The sequence below is a fragment of the Lampris incognitus genome, chromosome 1, assembly GCF_029633865.1.
Source record: "Lampris incognitus isolate fLamInc1 chromosome 1, fLamInc1.hap2, whole genome shotgun sequence".
Taxonomy (NCBI): Eukaryota; Metazoa; Chordata; class Actinopteri; order Lampriformes; family Lampridae; genus Lampris; species Lampris incognitus.
In genome coordinates this window covers 83736327-83756829 of record NC_079211.1, presented here as the reverse complement: position 1 = coordinate 83756829, position 20503 = coordinate 83736327, and the positions used below count along the sequence as shown (strand labels likewise).

General features: G+C 41.1%; 1 protein-coding gene and 1 long non-coding RNA gene across 3 annotated transcripts in view; one reads left to right on the top strand and one right to left on the bottom strand.

The window, feature by feature from the left end:
* wdr5 (WD repeat domain 5) overlaps nucleotides 1–16015 on the top strand; it is a 39897-nt gene extending 23882 nt beyond the window's left edge. The window contains exons 11-13 of one of the 2 annotated variants that reach the window (XM_056275296.1): nucleotides 4564–4638; nucleotides 9189–9276; nucleotides 15004–16015. In XM_056275296.1, coding sequence (XP_056131271.1) covers nucleotides 4564–4638; nucleotides 9189–9276; nucleotides 15004–15104 — 264 coding nt within the window. In that variant the 3' untranslated portion in view covers nucleotides 15105–16015. The remainder of the gene's footprint in view (nucleotides 1–4563; nucleotides 4639–9188; nucleotides 9277–15003) is intronic. The other variant, XM_056275303.1, reaches the window with a different exon arrangement.
* Nucleotides 16016–17494: 1479 nt separating this feature from the next.
* Nucleotides 17495–19718, bottom strand: LOC130125587 (uncharacterized). Its single transcript, XR_008811463.1, has 5 exons — nucleotides 19415–19718; nucleotides 19073–19153; nucleotides 18726–18766; nucleotides 18514–18561; nucleotides 17495–17604 (listed from the first exon to the last, which is right to left on the bottom strand). It is a non-coding gene; the product is annotated as an uncharacterized LOC130125587 (long non-coding RNA).
* Nucleotides 19719–20503: the final 785 nt, after the last annotated feature.

Sequence of the window (20503 nt, the reverse complement as noted above, 5' to 3'; positions counted from 1 at the left end):
TTACAGTGAGTGTGTTCTTCATGTGGATATGTACTCTATAGTGGGTTTACAGTGAGTGTGTTCTTCATGTGGTTATTTACTCTAGTGGGTTTACAGTGAGTGTGTTTTTCATGTGGTTATGTACTCTATACTGGGTTTACAGTGAGTGTATTCTTCATGTGGTTATGTACTCTATAGTGGGTTTACAGTGGGTGTGTTCTTCATGTGGTTATGTACTCTATAGTGGGTTTACGGTGAGTGTGTTCTTCATGTGGTTATGTACTCTATAGTGGGTTTACAGTGAGTGTGTTCTTCATGTGGTTATGTACTCTATAGTGGGTTTACAGTGAGTGTGCTCTTCATGTGGTTATGTACTCTATAGTGGGTTTACAGTGAGCGTGTTCTTCATATGGTTATGTACTCTATAGTGGGTTTACAGTGAGCGTGTTCTTCATGTGGTTATGTACTCTATAGTGGGTTTACAGTGAGCGTGTTCTTCATGTGGTTATGTACTCTATAGTGGGTTTACAGTGGGTGTGTTCTTCATGTGTTTATGTACTCTATAGTGGGTTTACAGTGAGTGTGTTCTTCATGTGGTTATGTACTCTATAGTGGGTTTACAGTGAGTGTGTTCTTCATGTGGTTATGTACTCTATAGTGGGTTTACAGTGAGTTTGTTCTACATGTGGTTATGTACTCTATAGTGGGTTTACAGTGAGTGTGTTCTTCATGTGGTTATGTACTCTATAGTGGGTTTACAGTGAGTGTGTTCTTCATGTGGTTATGTACTCTATAGTGGGTTTACAGTGAGTGTGTTCTTCATGTGGTTATGTACTCTATAGTGGGTTTACAGTGAGTGTGTTCTTCATGTGGTTATGTACTCTATAGTGGGTTTACAGTGAGTGTGTTCTTCATGTGGTTATGTACTCTAGTGGGTTTACAGTGAGTGTGTTCTTCATGTGGTTATGTACTCTATAGTGGGTTTACAGTGAGTGTGTTCTTCATGTGGATATGTACTCTATAGTGGGTTTACAGTGAGTGTGTTCTTCATGTGGTTATTTACTCTAGTGGGTTTACAGTGAGTGTGTTTTTCATGTTGTTATGTACTCTATAGTGGGTTTACAGTGAGTGTATTCTTCATGTGGTTATGTACTCTATAGTGGGTTTACAGTGAGTGTGTTCTTCATGTGGTTATGTACTCTAGTGGGTTTACAGTGAGTGTGTTCTTCATGTGGTTATGTACTCTATAGTGGGTTTACAGTGAGTGTGTTCTTCATGTGGATATGTACTCTATAGTGGGTTTACAGTGAGTGTGTTCTTCATGTGGTTATTTACTCTAGTGGGTTTACAGTGAGTGTGTTTTTCATGTGGTTATGTACTCTATACTGGGTTTACAGTGAGTGTATTCTTCATGTGGTTATGTACTCTATAGTGGGTTTACAGTGGGTGTGTTCTTCATGTGGTTATGTACTCTATAGTGGGTTTACGGTGAGTGTGTTCTTCATGTGGTTATGTACTCTATAGTGGGTTTACAGTGAGTGTGTTCTTCATGTGGTTATGTACTCTATAGTGGGTTTACGGTGAGTGTGCTCTTCATGTGGTTATGTACTCTATAGTGGGTTTACAGTGAGTGTGTTCTTCATGTGGTTATGTACTCTAGTGGGTTCACAGTGAGTGTGTTCTTCATGTGGTTATGTACTCTATAGTGGGTTTACAGTGGGTGTGTTCTTCATGTGGTTATGTACTCTATAGTGGGTTTACAGTGAGTGTGTTCTTCATGTGGTTATGTACTCTATAGTGGGTTTACAGTGGTTATGTACTCTATAGTGGGTTTACAGTGAGTGTGTTCTTCATGTGGTTATGTACTCTAGTGGGTTTACAGTGAGTGTATTCTTCATGTGGTTATGTACTCTATAGTGGGTTTACAGTGGGTGTGTTCTTCATGTGGTTATGTACTCTATAGTGGGTTTACAGTGGGTGTGCTCTTCATGTGGTTATGTACTCTATAGTGGGTTTACAGTGAGTGTGTTCTTCATGTGGTTATGTACTCTATAGTGGGTTTACAGTGGGTGTGTTCTTCATGTGGTTATGTACTCTATAGTGGGTTTACAGTGGGTGTGCTCTTCATGTGGTTATGTACTCTATAGTGGGTTTACAGTGAGTGTGTTCTTCATGTGGTTATGTACTCTAGTGGGTTTACAGTGAGTGTGTTCTTCATGTGGTTATGTACTCTATAGTGGGTTTACAGTGAGTGTGTTCTTCATGTGGTTATGTACTCTATAGTGGGTTTACAGTGGGTGTGTTCTTCATGTGGTTATGTACTCTATAGTGGGTTTACAGTGAGTGTATTCTTCATGTGGTTATGTACTCTATAGTGGGTTTACAGTGAGTGTGTTCTTCATGTGGTTATGTACTCTATAGTGGGTTTACAGTGAGTGTGTTCTTCATGTGGTTATGTACTCTATAGTGGGTTTACAGTGAGTGTATTCTTCATGTGGTTATGTACTCTATAGTGGGTTTACAGTGAGTGTGTTCTTCATGTGGTTATGTACTCTATAGTGGGTTTACAGTGAGTGTGTTCTTCATGTGGTTATGTACTCTATAGTGGGTTTACAGTGAGCGTATTCTTCATGTGGTTATGTACTCTATAGTGGGTTTACAGTGAGTGCTCTTCATGTGGTTATGTACTCTATAGTGGGTTTACAGTGAGTGTGTTCTTCATGTGGATATGTACTCTATAGTGGGTTTACAGTGAGCGTGTTCTTCATGTGGTTATGTACTCTAGTGGGTTTACAGTGAGTGTGTTCTTCATGTGGTTATGTACTCTATAGTGGCTTTACAGTGAGTGTGTTCTTCATGTGGTTATGTACTCTATAGTGGGTTTACAGTGAGCGTGTTCTTCATGTGGTTATGTACTCTAGTGGGTTTACAATGAGTGTGTTCTTCATGTGGTTATGTACTCTATAGTGGGTTTACAGTGAGTGTGTTCTTCCTGTGGTTATGTACTCTATAGTGGGTTTACAGTTGGTGTGTTATTCATGTGGTTATGTACTCTATAGTGGGTTTACAGTGAGTGTATTCTTCATGTGGTTATGTACTCTAGTGGGTTTACAGTGAGTGTGTTCTTCATGTGGTTATGTACTCTATAGTGGGTTTACAGTGAGTGTGTTCTTCCTGTGGTTATGTACTCTATAGTGGGTTTACAGTTGGTGTGTTATTCATGTGGTTATGTACTCTATAGTGGGTTTACAGTGAGTGTATTCTTCATGTGGTTATGTACTCTAGTGGGTTTACAGTGAGTGTGTTCTTCATGTGGTTATGTACTCTATAGTGGGTTTACAGTGAGTGTATTCTTCATGTGGTTATGTACTCTATAGTGGGTTTACAGTGAGTGTGTTCTTCATGTGGTTATGTACTCTATAGTGGGTTTACAGTGAGTGGGTTCTTCATGTGGTTATGTACTCTATAGTGGGTTTACAGTGAGCGTGTTCTTCATGTGGTTATGTACTCTAGTGGGTTTACAGTGAATGTGTTCTTCATGTGGTTATGTACTCTATAGTGGGTTTACAGTGAGTGTATTCTTCATGTGGTTATGTACTCTAGTGGATTTACAGTGAGTGTATTCTTCATGTGGTTATGTACTCTATAGTGGGTTTACAGTGAGTGTGTTCTTCATGTGGTTATGTACTCTAGTGGGTTTACAGTGAGTGTATTCTTCATGTGGTTATGTACTCTATAGTGGATTTACAGTGAGTGTATTCTTCATGTGGTTATGTACTCTATAGTGGGTTTACAGTGAGTGTGTTCTTCATGTGGTTATGTACTCTATAGTGGGTTTACAGTGAGTGTATTCTTCATGTAGTTATTTACTCTATAGTGGGTTTACAGTGAGTGTGTTCTTCATGTGGTTATGTACTCTATAGTGGGTTTACAGTGAGTGTTCTTCATGTGGTTATGTACTCTATAGTGGGTTTACAGTGAGTGTGTTCTTCATGTGGTCATGTGCTCTATAGTGGGTTTACAGTGAGTGTGTTCTTCATGTGGTTATGTACTCTATAGTGGGTTTACAGTGAGTGTGTTCTTCATGTGGTTATGTACTCTATAGTGGGTTTACAGTGAGTGTGTTCTTCATGTGGTTATGTACTCTATAGTGGGTTTACAGTGAGTGTGTTCTTCATGTGGTTATGTACTTTATAGTGGGTTCACACCTGTTTGCGTAGCTAAGTAAACATGGCAAACGGTTATGTACTTGTAACTTCTGGAAAAACCTATCATCCCTTGACCGCATAGTAAAAATGCTGCAGCAGCATTACTTGTGAGTCCACTTCAGTAAAACTTAGCCAGTATTTATATAATGTTGGAAGCCATCATGAGCTTCAATGCTTTCCTGTCTGCCATTTTAAAGTGTACTTCTGTAGTTCCACTCAACACACACACACACACACACACACGCACACACACGGACGTTGGACCAAAACTAAACATGGATGCAAAGAGCAATATGCCTGTAGGGGGCGCTGTTTCCCAAAAGCTTTCCTTTTAAAATGAGGTTCTAACAGAACACTGATGTTTTCTGTGTCTCAGTGTCTGAAGACGTACACCGGCCACAAGAATGAGAAGTACTGTGTGTTCGCTAACTTCTCTGTCACAGGAGGGAAGGTATGTGTGTGATGGTTGTCATAAAATATACAGTGCATCCGGAAAATATTCACACCCCTTCACTTTCCCCACATTTTGTTATGTTACAGCCTTTTTCCAAATTGGATTAAATTCCTTTTTTTTTTCTCATCAATCTACACAGAATACCCCATAATGACAAAGTGAAAAAGGTTTTGTAGAAATCTTTGCAAATTTATTAAAAATAAAAAACTGAAATATTGCATGTACATAAGTATTCACAGCCTTTACTCAGTGCTTGGTTGAGGCACCCTTGGCAGCGATTACAGCCTCAAGTCTTCTTGGGTATGAAGCTACAAGCTTGGCACACCTATATTTGGGATATTTCTCCCATTCTTCTCTGCAGATCCTCTCGAGCTCTGTAGGGTTAGATGGGGAGCGTCGCTGCACAGCTATTTTCAAGTCTTTCCAGAGCTGTTCAATGGGGTTCAAGTCTGGGCTCTGGCTGGGCCACTCAAGGACATTCACAGACTTGTCCCGAAGCCACTCCTTCGTTGTCTTGGCTGTGTTTCTTAGGGTCATTGTCGTGTTGAAAGGTAAACCTTGGCCCCAGTCTGAGGTCCTGAGCGCTCTGGAGCAGGTTTTCATCAAGGATCTCTCTGTACTTTGCTCCATTCATCTTTCCCTCGATCCTGACTAGTCTCCCAGTTCCTGCCGCTGAAAAACATCCCCACAGCATGATGCTGCCACCACCATGCTTCACTGTAGGGATTGTATTAGCAAGGTGATGAGAGGTGCCTGGTTTCCTCCAGACGTGACGTTTGGCATTCAGGCCGAAGAGTTCAATCTTGGTTTCATCAGACCAGAGAATCTTGTTTCTCATGGTCTGAGAGTCCTTTAGGTGCTTTCTGGCTAACTCCAAGCGGGCTGTCATGTGCCTTTTACTGAGCAGAGGCTTCCGTCTGGCCACTCTACCATAAAGGCCTGATTGGTGGAGTGCTGCAGAGATGGTTGTCCTTCCGGAAGGTTCTCCCATCTCCACAGAGGAACGCTGGAGCTCTGTCAGAGTGATCATCGTGTTCTTGGTCACCTCCCTGACCAAGGCCCTTCTCCCCCAATTGCTCAGTTTGGCTGGGTGGCCAGCTCTAGGAGGAGTCCTGGTGGATCCAAACTTCTTCCATTTATGAATGATGGAGACCGCTGTGCTCTTCGGGACCTTCAAAGCTGTAGGAATTTTTTTGTACCCTTCCCCAGATCTGTGCCTTGTTACAATCCTGTCTCGGAGGTCTACAGACAATTCCTTTGACTTCATGGCTTGGTTTCTGCTCTGATATGCACTGTCAACAGTGGGACCTTATATAGACAGGTGTGTGCCTTTCCAAATCATGTCCAATCAATTTAATTTACTACGGGTGGACTCCAATCAAGATGTAGAGACAACTCAAGGATGATCAGTGGAAACCGGATGAACCTGAGTTCAATTTTGAGTATCATGGCAAACGGTGTGAATACTTATGTACATGCAATATTTCAGTTTTTTATTTTTAATAAATTTACAAAAATTTCTACAAAACCTTTTTCGCTTCGTCATTATGGGGTATTGTATGTAGATTGATGAGAAAAAAAAGGAATTTAATCCATTTTGAATAAGGCTGTAACATAACAAAATGTGGGGAAAGTGAAGGGGTGTGAATACTTTCTGGATGCACTGTATGTATATATATTATGACAACCATTTATTGACAGCTGATGATTGCTTGCCTATGGTATGAAACAGGCTTGTACTGTCTCATAAAGAATGTACTTGACTCACTGGATTTTATATGTATGTATATATGTGTGTGTGTGTGTGTGTGTACACAACCATTTATTGACAACTGACTATCGATTGCTTATGGCAGGAAACAGGCTTGTACTGTCTCATAAAGAATTTACTTGACTCACTGGATTATATATATATAGTAGAGGTATCCGGTATGCTAGTAGAGGTATCTGGCGTTGCCCGGGGAAAATGTTCTCACCAAAACAACCAACACGTTCTGATCTTTACGATATAAGCGATGATGAAATATAGGATAATTTATGATATGATACATGTGATAAACAGATGTCAAATAAATTAATCTTATTAATGAAAATTATCAAATGTCATAATTTTCAATCCATTCATCAAGCTTCTTTGCCAATGTGTGTATCAATCGCTGCAAATCCACCGCCGGCGCCACTATAAATTGCCACAAAATAAACGCAATTTCGCAAGTAAATTAAATTTTTTTACTTAGTTTTTAAAATATTTTCGAACTGTGCAATCCTTGGAAAGTGCTGATTCTAAAGATACCTTTCTTTTTGTTCTACAATGAGTATTTCTGGAGTTTTAAGTGAATATACAAACATACACTCTCACTTTTTATATAGATGTGTGTGTGTGTATATATATATATATATATATATATATATATATATATATATATATATAAATCGTGTTTATTTCTGGAAACATCAATGGTGTTGATAAAAGTGCTCAACAAATGAGTGGAATATTAAGATGGATGTAGGAAAAAAAGGTTAATACTTTTCAGTACAAGCCTGTTTCGTGCACCACGCACTCATCAGCTGCCAAAGTGATTAATCACATTGGCAGCTGATGATAAAATTAATCTACAACACACTGTGCAAATGTTGAAGGGGTCAGAATACTTTCTGAAGCCACAGGACACTCACTGAGGACTTCATTAGGAACACCTGGACACTTACTTTTAATGCAGTTATCTAATCAGCCAATTGTGTGGCCGGAGTGCAGTGCAAAAAATCATGCTGACATGGATCAGGAGCTTCTGTTAATGTTCACAAAAACTTATCAGAATGGGGAAAAAATGGAGATGTCAGTGCCAGACGGGCTGGTTTTAGTATTTGTGTAACAGCTGATATCTTGGTCTCTAGAGTGTACTCAGAATAGTGTGGGGAAAAAAAATCTAGTGGGGCAGTTCCACTGACGGAAACGTCTAGTTGCTGAGAGAGGTCAACAGGGAATGGCCAGACTGGTTCGAGCTGACAGAAAGTCTACAGTAACTCAGATGAAGACTCTGTACAGTTGTGGTGAACAGACAAGCATCTCAGAATGCACAACACATCGAACCTTGAGGCAGATTGGTTATAACAGCAGTGGACCACTTCAGGTTCACCTATATGAGCTGAGGCTGCAGTGGGCACAGGCTCACCAAAACTGGACAGTTGAAGACTGTAAAAACCTAGCCTGGTCTGATAAATCTTCATCTCTGCTGAGGCACATAGACGGTAAGGTCAGCTTGTGGCACCAACAGCATGAAACAATGGACCCAGCCTGCATTGTGTCGAAGAAAACATCCCCACACCATTGACATCACTGCCACCAGCCTGGTGGCAGTGATGTCAATGGTGTGGGGATGTTTTCTTCGCACACTTTTGGCCCGTTAATACCAATCAATCATTTCTTGAATGCCACAGCCTATTTAAGTATTGTTGCTGACCATGTGCATCCCTTCATGGCCACAGTTTACCCATCTTCTAATGGCTACCATGTCAACAGTTTACCCATCTTCTAATGGCTACCATGCCAACAGTTTACCCATCTTCTAATGGCTACCATGTCAACAGTTTACCCATCTTCTAATGACTACCATGTCAACAGTTTACCCATCTTCTAATGGCTACCATGCCAACAGTGTACCCATCTTCTAATGGCTACCATGTCAACAGTTTACCCATCTTCTAATGGCTACCATGTCAACAGTTTACCCATCTTCTAATGACTACCATATCAACAGTTTACCCATCTTCTAATGGCTACCATGCCAACAGTGTACCCATCTTCTAATGGCTACCATGTCAGCAGTTTACCCATCTTCTAATGGCTACCATGCCAACAGTTTACCCATCTTCTAATGGCTACCATGCCAACAGTTTACCCATCTTCTAATGGCTACCATGTCAGTAGTGTACCCATCTTCTAATGGCTACCATGCCAACAGTGTACCCATCTTCTAATGGCTACCATGTCAGCAGTTTACCCATCTTCTAATGGCTACCATGCCAACAGTTTACCCATCTTCTAATGGCTACCATGCCAACAGTTTACCCATCTTCTAATGGCTACCATGTCAGCAGTTTACCCATCTTCTAATGGCTACCATGCCAACAGTTTACCCATCTTCTAATGGCTACCATGCCAACAGTTTACCCATCTTCTAATGGCTACCATGTCAGTAGTGTACCCATCTTCTAATGGCTACCATGCCAACAGTTTACCCATCTTCTAATGGCTACCATGCCAACAATTTACCCATCTTCTAATGGCTACCATGCCAACAGTTTACCCATCTGCTAATGGCTACCATGTCAACAGTGTACCCATCTTCTAATGGCTACTTCTAATGAAGAACTGAGGCTGTTTTGAGAGCAAAGGCCCTACTGACTATTAGTATAGTGTTCCTAATAAAGTGCTCAATGTGTGTGCGTGTGTTGATTGATTGATTGATTGATTGATTGATAAAACTGCTGACTTGTATGTATTTTGGATGACTTCAGGCTAGTTAACCTTTGACATGTGTTTGTAGTGGATTGTTTCAGGCTCTGAGGACAGCATGGTTTACATCTGGAACCTTCAGACCAAAGAAATTGTTCAGAAACTACAAGGACACACAGGTAGGACATTTAACCACTGACCTTACTGCTCCGACCCAGAAACAACACGTAGCTCCCGACCAGGCTCCCTACATGTCACGGACAACCTGGAAATGTAGAAACTAGTTTTCCATTCATGAAACACCTGAAAAATAATCCAACTTATCAAGTGTCCTGGATTAATGTAGCTGATGCTGCATGTTGTCCAGCTGTACGTCAGCTGAGTTCTGACGTCAGCGTTGAAGTTTGGGCGGTTCTTCCAGTTAGCAGCTAGAAGTCACACGGTCCCTTTAGAGACTGCTGGTGTTTGCTTTGCTGTGGTGTCAAATGTCACGACGCTGAACCCACATGAACCTACCCAAAGTTCAGTGTCTTGTCTAACTCTTGTGATGACATGCTAATTGTTGGAGGAAGGGTTTGTTTGGATGTGCGTCCGTCCATCCAGTGAGGCTACCAGTAGCAGCTGTGTTTCCATTAATTGTCAAGCAAATTATAAGGGAACTTTTGAAATGTCGCAAAAAACAAAATGTGAATAACATGCTTTCCCATCAGCTGGTTTGATGTGAATAAACTAGTCTACGTAAAGCGTAGTTTCATCAGAAGGTGGCGGTGTACGCTATGTTAACATGTGGTAATGAACAGTAGAAGAAGTAGAGGTTGCGAACCTGAAACCAAACCAACATCTTTTATTCGGACAACAATTAAACAATTAAAACAGAAAATGCAGCTTGACTGATTGATTGAACACTAACTAGCGCCTGACGTACTAGCTAACCAGCATGCTTAGCTACGATGAAAAACCCACATTAATATCACATTAATTCAGGGTTGGGCAGTCTTATCCAGAAAGGGCCACTGTGGATAAAGGTTTTTGTTCCAACCAAGCAGTTCCACACCTGATCCCACTAGTCAACCAGCAGAGTCTTTGCTGAGGAACTTGATTAGGAAACACAGGTGTGTAACTGCTTGGTTGGAACAAAGTCCTGCACCCACACCGGTCCTTTCTGGATAAGATTGCCCACCCTTGAATTATATCACAATAACCAGTGAACAACTTTGCATAGAGCTAGCGAACATTTACACATTAATGTCACACAAAAATGTACTCTCAGTAACTGCTACCATGGTGGTTACCCATACACCCCCTTAGATATGACCAGGAGCCATTACGTTGTAAAACACATATATATGATCGAAATGGGCACACTAAACTGCACAAAATAGAACAGCGAAAAGTGCAGGCGGCCATTTGTCTCACTGACTCCCATTACAACTGGCTAACAGTGCTTTAGCCCCATTCATGTATCATGTAACGCCGTCGCCCTCAACGAAAGGAACTGGAGAGAGGTCTTCAGGATGGGAACGTTTTAATTGTTCTCTTGTCAGCTGTTATTGGCCATGTTTCCTGCTGTCTGCAGACGAAGACAAAGAAATGTGCGTTACGGGAATATCCAGGAACACACCGACAGGGCAAACAGCTGATCAGTCACATGAGTTAACTGTTCGTTCATTAGAGCTTATTTCCATTTAGCACATTCATTTTTTCCAGAAAGGCAAAAACCACCTCAAGCAAGCATAAAAACTTTTTTTGTAAAATGTAGGTAGTTTTTTTGTGAAATGTATGTAGTTTTTTTGTGAAATGTAGGTAGTTTTTTTTGTGAAATGTATGTAGTTTTTTGTGATATGTAGGTAGTTTTTTGTGAAATGTGGGTAGTTTTTTGGTGAAATGTGGGTAGTTTTTTGGTGAAATGAAGGTAGTTTTGTGTGAAATGTGGGTAGTTTTTTGGTGAAATGTGGGTAGTTTTTTGGTGAAATGAAGGTAGTTTTGTGTGAAATGTGGGTAGTTTTTTGGTGAAATGAAGGTATTTTTTGTGTGAAATTTATGTTGTTTTTTTGTGAAATGTAGGTAGTTTTTTGGTGAAATGTAGGTAGTTTTTTGTGTGAAATGTATGTAGTTTTTTTTGTGAAATGTAGGTAGTTTTTGTGAAATGTAGGTAGTGTTTTGTGTGAAATGTAGGTAGTGTTTTGTGTGAAATGTGGGTAGTTTCTGTGTGAAATGTGGGTAGTTTTTTGGTGAAATGTGGGTAGTTTTTTGGTGAAATGTAGGTAGTGTTTTGGTGAAATGTAGGTTGTTTTTTGGTGAAATGTGGGTAGTTTTTTGTGAAATGTAGGTTGTTTTTTGGTGAAATGTAGGTCGTTTTTTGGTGAAATGTGGGTAGTTTTTTGTGAAATGTCGGTAGTTTTTTGTGAAATGTAGGTAGTTTTTCTGGTGAAATGTGGGTAATTTTTTGGTGAAATGTAGGTCGTGTTTTGGTGAAATGTATGTAGTGTTGTGGGGAAATGTAGGTAGCTTTTTGGGAAATGTGGGTAGTTTTGGGTGAAATGTAGGTAGTGTTTTGGTGAAATGTAGGTGATGTTTTGGTGAAATGTAGGTAGTTTTTTGGTGAAATGTAGGTAGTGTTTTGGTGAAATGAAGGTAGTTTTGTGTGAAATGTGGGTATTTTTTGTGTGAAATGTAGGTAGTTTTTTGGTGAAATGTAGGTCGTGTTTTGGTGAAATGTAGGTAGTTTTTGTGTGAAATGTGGGTAGTTTTTTTGTTGAAATATGGGTAGTTTTTGTGTGAAATTTATGTAGTTTTTTGTGTGAAATGTATGTAGTTTTTTGGTGAAATGTGGGTAGTTTTTTGTGAAATGTAGGTAGTTTTTTGTGAAATGTAGGTAGTTTTGTGTGAAATGTAGGTCGTTTTTTTAGAAATGTAGGTAGTTTTGTGTGAAATGTAGGTAGTTTTTTGGTGAAATGTAGGTAGTTTTTTTGGTGAAATGTGGGTAGTTTTTTGGTGAAATGAAGGTAGTTTTGTGTGAAATGTGGGTAGTTTTTTGGTGAAATGAAGGTATTTTTTGTGTGAAATTTATGTTGTTTTTTTGTGAAATGTAGGTAGTTTTTTGGTGAAATGTAGGTAGTTTTTTGTGTGAAATGTATGTAGTTTTTTTTGTGAAATGTAGGTAGTTTTTGTGAAATGTAGGTAGTGTTTTGTGTGAAATGTAGGTAGTGTTTTGTGTGAAATGTGGGTAGTTTCTGTGTGAAATGTGGGTAGTTTTTTGGTGAAATGTGGGTAGTTTTTTGGTGAAATGTAGGTAGTGTTTTGGTGAAATGTAGGTTGTTTTTTGGTGAAATGTGGGTAGTTTTTTGTGAAATGTAGGTTGTTTTTTGGTGAAATGTAGGTCGTTTTTTGGTGAAATGTGGGTAGTTTTTTGTGAAATGTCGGTAGTTTTTTGTGAAATGTAGGTAGTTTTTCTGGTGAAATGTGGGTAATTTTTTGGTGAAATGTAGGTCGTGTTTTGGTGAAATGTATGTAGTGTTGTGGGGAAATGTAGGTAGCTTTTTGGGAAATGTGGGTAGTTTTGGGTGAAATGTAGGTAGTGTTTTGGTGAAATGTAGGTGGTGTTTTGGTGAAATGTAGGTAGTTTTTTGGTGAAATGTAGGTAGTGTTTTGGTGAAATGAAGGTAGTTTTGTGTGAAATGTGGGTATTTTTTGTGTGAAATGTAGGTAGTTTTTTGGTGAAATGTAGGTCGTGTTTTGGTGAAATGTAGGTAGTTTTTGTGTGAAATGTGGGTAGTTTTTTTGTTGAAATATGGGTAGTTTTTGTGTGAAATTTATGTAGTTTTTGTGTGAAATGTGGGTAGTTTTTTGGTGAAATGTAGGTATTTTTTTGTGTGAAATTTATGTAGTTTTTTGTGTGAAATGTATGTAGTTTTTTGGTGAAATGTGGGTAGTTTTTTGTGAAATGTAGGTAGTTTTTTGTGAAATGTAGGTAGTTTTGTGTGAAATGTAGGTAGTTTTTTTAGAAATGTAGGTAGTTTTGTGTGAAATGTAGGTAGTTTTTTGGTGAAATGTAGGTAGTTTTTTTGGTGAAATGTGGGTAGTTTTTTGTGAAATGTAGCTAGTTTTTTGTGAAATGTAGGTAGTTTTGTGTGAAATGTAGGTAGTTTTTTGGTGAAATGTAGGTAGTTTTTTGGTGAAATGAAGGTAGCTTTTTGTGAAATGTGGGTAGTTTTTTGTGAAATGTAGGTAGTTTTTTTGTGAAATGTAGGTAGTGTTTTGGTGAAATGTAGGTATTTTGTGTGAAATGTATGTAGTTATTTTGTGAAATGTAGGTAGTTTTTTTTTAAATGTAGGTAGTTTTGTGTGAAATGTAGGTAGTTTTTTGGTGAAATGTAGGTAGTTTTTTGGTGAAATGAAGTTAATTTTGTGTGAAATGTAGGTAGTTTTTTGTGAAATGTAGGTAGTGTTTTTGTGAAATGTAGGTAGTGTTTTTGTGAAATGTAGGTAGTTTTTTGGTGAAATGAAGGTAGTTTTTTGTGAAATGGTGGTAGTTTTTTTGTGAAATGTAGGTAGTGTTTTGGTGAAATGTAGGTATTTTGTGTGAAATGTATGTAGTTATTTTGTGAAATGTAGGTAGTTTTTTTTTAAATGTAGGTAGTTTTGTGTGAAATGTCGGTAGTTTTTTGGTGAAATGTAGGTAGTTTTTTGGTGAAATGAAGTTAATTTTGTGTGAAATGTAGGTAGTTTTGTGAAATGTAAGTAGTGTTTTTGTGAAATGTAGGTAGTTTTTGTGTGAAATGAAGGTAGTTTTGTGTGAAATGTAGGTAGTTTTTTGGTGAAATGAAGTTAGTTTTGTGTGAAATGTGGGTATTTTTTGTGTGAAATGTAGGTAGTTTTTTGTGTGAAATGTAGGTAGTGTTTTGGTGAAATGTAGGTAGTGTGTTGGTGAAATGTAGGTAGTGTTTTGGTGAAATGTAAGTAGACCGCTAGACCGCTAGATAACAGTGTTGTAATCTATCTTCAGCAATTTGATTCTTCCACTCCAACCCAACAACGTAAACTGAGACAGGAAGTAGCATCAGCACAAAGAACACAGGCCTATGAAACCACAAAATATCGCCTTGCTTACAGTATCGCAATATATCGTGATATATTGAACAATACCCCTGTATCGTGATACTGTTGTATCGCCAGATTCTCACCAATACACAGACCAGTACACAGCCCTCGTGTTCATACATGTCTGCCTCCAGTGTCCTGTTGTTGTTCCATTTATATCTTGTTTTTTCTTCTGTGTGAGTCATGTCTGCCAGCGCTACAAGCGCAGTCAGGTTCCTGGTGTGCAGAGGTTCAGCTGACTGTAGAGCGCAGTCAGGTTCCTGGTGTGCAGAGGCTCAGCTGGCTGTAGAGCGCAGTCAGGTTCCTGGTGTGCAGAGGTTCAGCTGACTGTAGAGCGCAGTCAGGTTCCTGGTGTGCAGAGGCACAGCTGGCTGTAGAGCGCAGTCAGGTTCCTGGTGTGCAGAGGCACAGCTGGCTGTAGAGCGCAGTCAGGTTCCTGGTGTGTAGAGGCACAGCTGGCTGTAGAGTGCAGTCAGGTTCCTGGTGTGCAGAGGCTCAGCTGGCTGTAGAGCGCAGTCAGGTTCCTGGTGTGCAGAGGCACAGCTGGCTGTAGAGCGCAGTCAGGTTGCTGGTGTGCAGAGGTTCAGCTGGCTGTAGAGCGCAGTCAGGTTCCTGGTGTGCAGAGGCACAGCTGGCTGTAGAGCGCAGTCAGGTTCCTGGTGTGTAGAGGCACAGCTGGCTGTAGAGTGCAGTCAGGTTGCTGGTGTGCAGAGGCACAGCTGGCTGTAGAGCGCAGTCAGGTTCCTGGTGTGCAGAGGCACAGCTGGCCAGTAAAGCTGATTCTGATCATGTGTGTTTCTCCGTAGATGTGGTCATCTCAACAGCTTGTCATCCTACTGAGAACATCATCGCCTCTGCAGCCCTGGAGAACGACAAGACCATCAAACTGTGGAAGAGTGACTGTTAGGCTGACCGACTGTTAGGCCGACCGACCGACTGACTGACTGTTGGACCGACTGTTAAGACTGACTGACGGTTTGATGAACTGCCAGCTAAAAACACTCATAGCTGGAACCAGCAACCATGGAGCAGGACTGTGTGGTCTCTGAAAACCAAAACAACCAGACTGTTTAAGGCTCTGCGTCTCCTGGTTCACCTCCACCATCCCAGCACCAGAAGCAGCTGTTTGATGGTCTGGTTAGGCATCCTCATCCAAACAGACAATGTATTCCTGACTGGCTGTGACAACACCACACCAGTCTGAAGAGACAAAAGCTGTGCCTTTGGGTTTTTAAAGCCTCGGTATCAGTTGTGAGCAGGTAGTCTTCTTCCTCACGTCTGAGAACTGGGCCGTGAGCTGGTTTAGCTCTTTTTGTTCTAAATGTTTGTTTCATACGACTCCAGTTCAGTTGAGCTCGTTAGAAAGCCCACATTTACCAGTATAGAGACTGACAGTTGTGCCACCTGGTGTTGAGATGGTTTACTGGTAACCAGATATGGACCGTCCCAGACCAAAATGTAGTCTACACTCTATGCCCTACATCCTACATCCTGCATCTTACATCCTCGCTCCTCTCCTTAAACTGTGGCTTTGGGCGCAGTTTGACCTGCAGCGTTGTGCCAGTGACTCTTAGCTAGAAGTTGTCTGACTGGACATGGTCAGTGTGTTCTGTTGTTTGATTGGTCCACATTTTCCATATGATAAACACAATACACATAAGTCCACATTAGCGACGCTCGTCATCATCATCGCCCCCCGGCTCTTCACCTGACTGAGTTAACTAACAGCCATCGGATTATTTGATAAAAGAAATGAACATTGTAATGAGTTTTTCAGTTATGTCATTGAGCTCTTTGTAAATAAACTTTACTGTTTTTGGCTAATAAAGTTGTGTGTGGAAGTTATTTTCTGGAGCAAATCTCAGCTGATTTCGCACACATGGAGGGAGGACCTGCGTGGTCATCATGCAAGCCTACACCAGATTTTAATTTGCTCATCTTTTTCTACAGATCCCAGTAAGCACTTTATATATAGTTTATAAGGGTGGGGATACCTGCAGTCAGTTTATAAGGGTGGGGATACCTGCAGTCAGTTTATAAGGGTGGGGTACCTGCAGTTAGTTTATAAGGGTGGGGTACCTGCAGTCAGTTTATAAGGGTGGGATACCTGCAGTCAGTTTATAAGGGTGGGGTACCTGCAGTCAGTTTATAAGGGTGGGGTACCTGCAGTCAGTTTATAAGGGTGGGGTACCTGCAGTCAGTTTATAAGGGTGGGGATACCTGCAGTCAGTTTATAAGGGTGGGGTACCTGCAGTCAGTTTATAAGGGTGGGGATACCTGCAGTCAGGTGAGACTGAAGAGGTCATTTAGGTGATGAGGGAACGTTTCTCTTAATGAACGCTACGTCCAGATCAACTGATTCAACCTTCTGTGATTTTCAGGTTGTATATTTTAGTATCGCAACACTTCATATTCAACAGTTGTCATTTTGCACATGAGCTGGTTTGTACTTGCTCGTCAGGACATCTTCTTGGATGTGGGCATTTTAACATGACACACACCTGAAACTTCTGTAAAAACAGCTTGATCAGAAGCCAAGTCTCCCTGCGGCCTCATTCAGCTTGACAAGACACAAACATGTCAGCGTTTCGGAGGCAGCGCTCCCCGTCATCCTTAATGTGACAACTTCCATCTTCTGTCGTAACACTACTGATGTCTCAGTATGTCGGATTCACAAATTTGAGGTCAAATCATTTTGAGATGATCCTTCCCCCTCTCCTCCTCCTTCACCCAACATACCTTCTACCGGCACCCTGTTAGCCAACAGTACCGGTAGCGGTCGTTGGTAACCCGGGCCCTGACCGACCCGGTATGGAAATCTGACTTATGATCTGCATATTTGATTTGGCAAAGGTTTTACGCCGGATGCCCTTCCTGGCACAACCCTCCCTATTTATCCGGGCTTGGGATCGGCAGTAAGAATGCACTGGCTTGTGCATCCCCAGTGACTGGGTTTTTGTCAAAATGATGAGTTGTCATCATAAAAATGAGCCACCACTACACTAGACACTAGACTGTACCCATCCACGCCTGCCAGCAAATGTCACATGACAGAACTGCAGAGCTGTTTGCATGTAGCTGAGAAAAACTGACCCATCATTCCTTGTGCAGAAAGTGTGAGGATAATGTCTTAACGCAGTGTTTCTGTGGAGACATCTCCAGCCTACAGTCTTGTAGGTGAACAGGCTTGTGAGAAGATCCAACTTGGAACCTGCTGCTCTACCAGCTAAAACGGCTATCACAGGGCCAGACAGCTCCAACCATTTCACTAACATCACAGATAAAAAGAGCCCAGAAGAAAAGCAGCTTTAATTCAAACAGACTGTAAAACAAGGCTGGTATCAAACATGCCATGAAAAGCAGCATGGATGTGGATCCCAAACTTCAACTCGGAATCTTGTTTGAATCTGTAGAGGAAACAAAAGAATGGAAATTAGCAGCAAGTCCTGAAGATATTTCCTACGTTACATCTGTGAGAACCGAAGCTTACTCACTGTTACAGCACCGCATTTCTACTCCTCAGATTATTAATGTAATCTCAGATTATTAGTGCAATCACAGATTATTAATGCAATCACAGATTATTAATGTAATCACAGATTATTAGTCCAATCACAGATTATTAGTGCAATCACATATTATTAATGTAATCTGATTATTAACATAATCTAGATGATTTTTTTTTTATAAATTTACTTCTGATTTTTCCCTTTTTTCTCCCAATTTAGTGGCCAATTGATCCCTATTTTAATTCAAACACCCACCCTCGTATTGCATGCGTTCGCCAACTGCATCTCTCCGGCCGGCAGTCTCGAAGGAAAGCGTCTCCCCACTTTCGTGACAAGGCGAATCCAAGCCGAACCACTGTTTTTCCGACACACACAGAGACGCATTCACATGACGAACACAAGCCGACTCCGCCCCCCTCCCGAAGACAGCGTTGCCAATGATTGCTGCTTCATCGAGTCCGGCCATAGTCGGATCTGACGAGACCGGGGCGCGAACCCCAGTCCCCAGTGGGCAACTGCATCGACACCAAGCCGATGCTTAGACCGCTACGCCACCGCGGACCATAATCTAGATGATTAGTGTAATCTCATTATTAGTGTAAACTCCGATTATTAATATGATCTCATTATTAGTGTAAACTCATATAATGTGATCTCATTATTAGTGTAAACTCAGATATATAATGTAATCTCAGATTATCAATATAAAACCCCAGCTGTACTTGTGCACCCTTGTCCACTGAAAGAGTTCAATGTGAAGGACTGAGAAGGTGATGTATTTGATCACATCACTGCATCCTCACCCACCTGCTTCTGTCACAGGAGAGGCATGTGTGCAACCGGCTGCAGCGGACACTGTGGAGATGAAGGGAAGCACAACATCATCAAGCCCCTCGCGCGTTCACATTACGTCTTGAGTCCAATGTCCAGTAAAGTTCTCAGTAAAATTAAAACAGCCAGGGAACAGATTATCTACTCAATCGACACACACAAAAGTAAAAATCAACATTTTTACACACCTGCTACTTCTGCTGATAGGTGGTGGGACAGAACAGGTGATCTGTGGGAAAACATGCAACCCCTTATTTCTGACACACAGGTACTGAGCCAACTTTTAAAAATGTCTTATATTAAATAAAGCGGATGGTCTGAGATTAAGGTAATAACAGAAACAATTGGTAAGATTAAGGCGGCAGCATAACTTCTGCTCCTGTGGTCCTCTGTGACAACTCATGTGACACAGCACCTCCCCAGGACACCATCAGTGGTTTCGGAGACCACACGTATGGGCAGCACTGCATCTCCAAACTTCCAGCAGGAGAGAATGGGTAAGGGTCTGACATACAACACCTGACGGGTCACTAACCTGACTTCTGATGTGATGATGTGGGGGTGAGAGAGGGTGTGCAGCCTCAGACTCGGTGAAGCCTAAATGTGTTGTGGTCTTCTGCTTGTTTTGTTGTGATCGTGGTAGAAGCAGAGTGGATAATTAGAACAGACACGGGCTGTGAGGTTTCACACAACTGAGTTCTACACATCCAAACGGAACCACGCCTGCTTCCAGTGCCATGTGCTCACATGAAGAATACAAAGATGGCACATGCAGCCAGAAAAGAATAAAAGAAAAACAGATGTTACATTTAGCACACAGGGTTGTAGCTAAAGCTCTTACTTTAGATGAGATTGTTAGCTCTCTACGGCTACTTACCTTTTCCTTTTTCTTTTTACATGGTGATGCTGGTCACGTGGCTCGATTCCTGGGCTGTTCCAGTGGCGTCTGGACACTGCTTGGCATCCTCCTCATCATATTCTTCATATATGTTATAAGTCCATTATAATTGTGTTATCCTCTTCAGTGTTGTGTAAATTGTGTAAACACAACATCACAGCTCGTAGTGTATCTTAGGAGAGAGATCCTCCTTGTGCTCTCCCTGAGGTTTCTTCCTGTGTTTCTCCCTGTTCAAGGCTTTTAGGGAGTTGTTCATTATCCCACGGATGTTGTGTTGCTGTAAAGCCCCTGCGACGCATGTGTGATACTGGGCTATACAAATGAAACGGACTTGACTACTCAAAGGTCAAATCAATAAAATCCACTAAATGTGAGGAAAAACTACCCGATGATTACATGGCGATATGTTTACACACGTTTGCTTGGTTTACGAGACTACTAGGAAGTAATGCTGTCACTTTGCCAGACGTAACTGTCAACAAGTCAGGTGGTTTCCAGCCCATGTGAGGTGGACAACATAGTACTGTCACGAGAAACACATGCAGGACAGGACAACATAGTACTGTCACGAGAAACACATGCAGGACAGGACAACATATTACTGTCACCAGAAACACATGCAGGACAGGACAACATATTACTGTCACCAGAAACACATGCAGGACAGGACAACATATTACTGTCATGAGAAACACATGCAGGACAGGACAACATATTACTGTCACCAGAAACACATGCAGGACAGGACAACATATTAATGTCACCAGAAACACATGCAGGACAACATATTACTGTCAGGAGAAACACATGCAGGACAGGACAACATATTACTGTCATGAGAAACACATGCAGGACAGGACAACATATTACTGTCATCAGAAACACATGCAGGACAGGACAACATATTACTGTCATCAGAAACACATGCAGGACAGGACAACATATTACTGTCAGGAGAAACACATGCAGGACAGGACAACATATTACTGTCACCAGAAACACATGCGGGAAAGGGCAACATATTACTGTCACCAGAAACACATGCAGGACAGGACAACATATTACTGT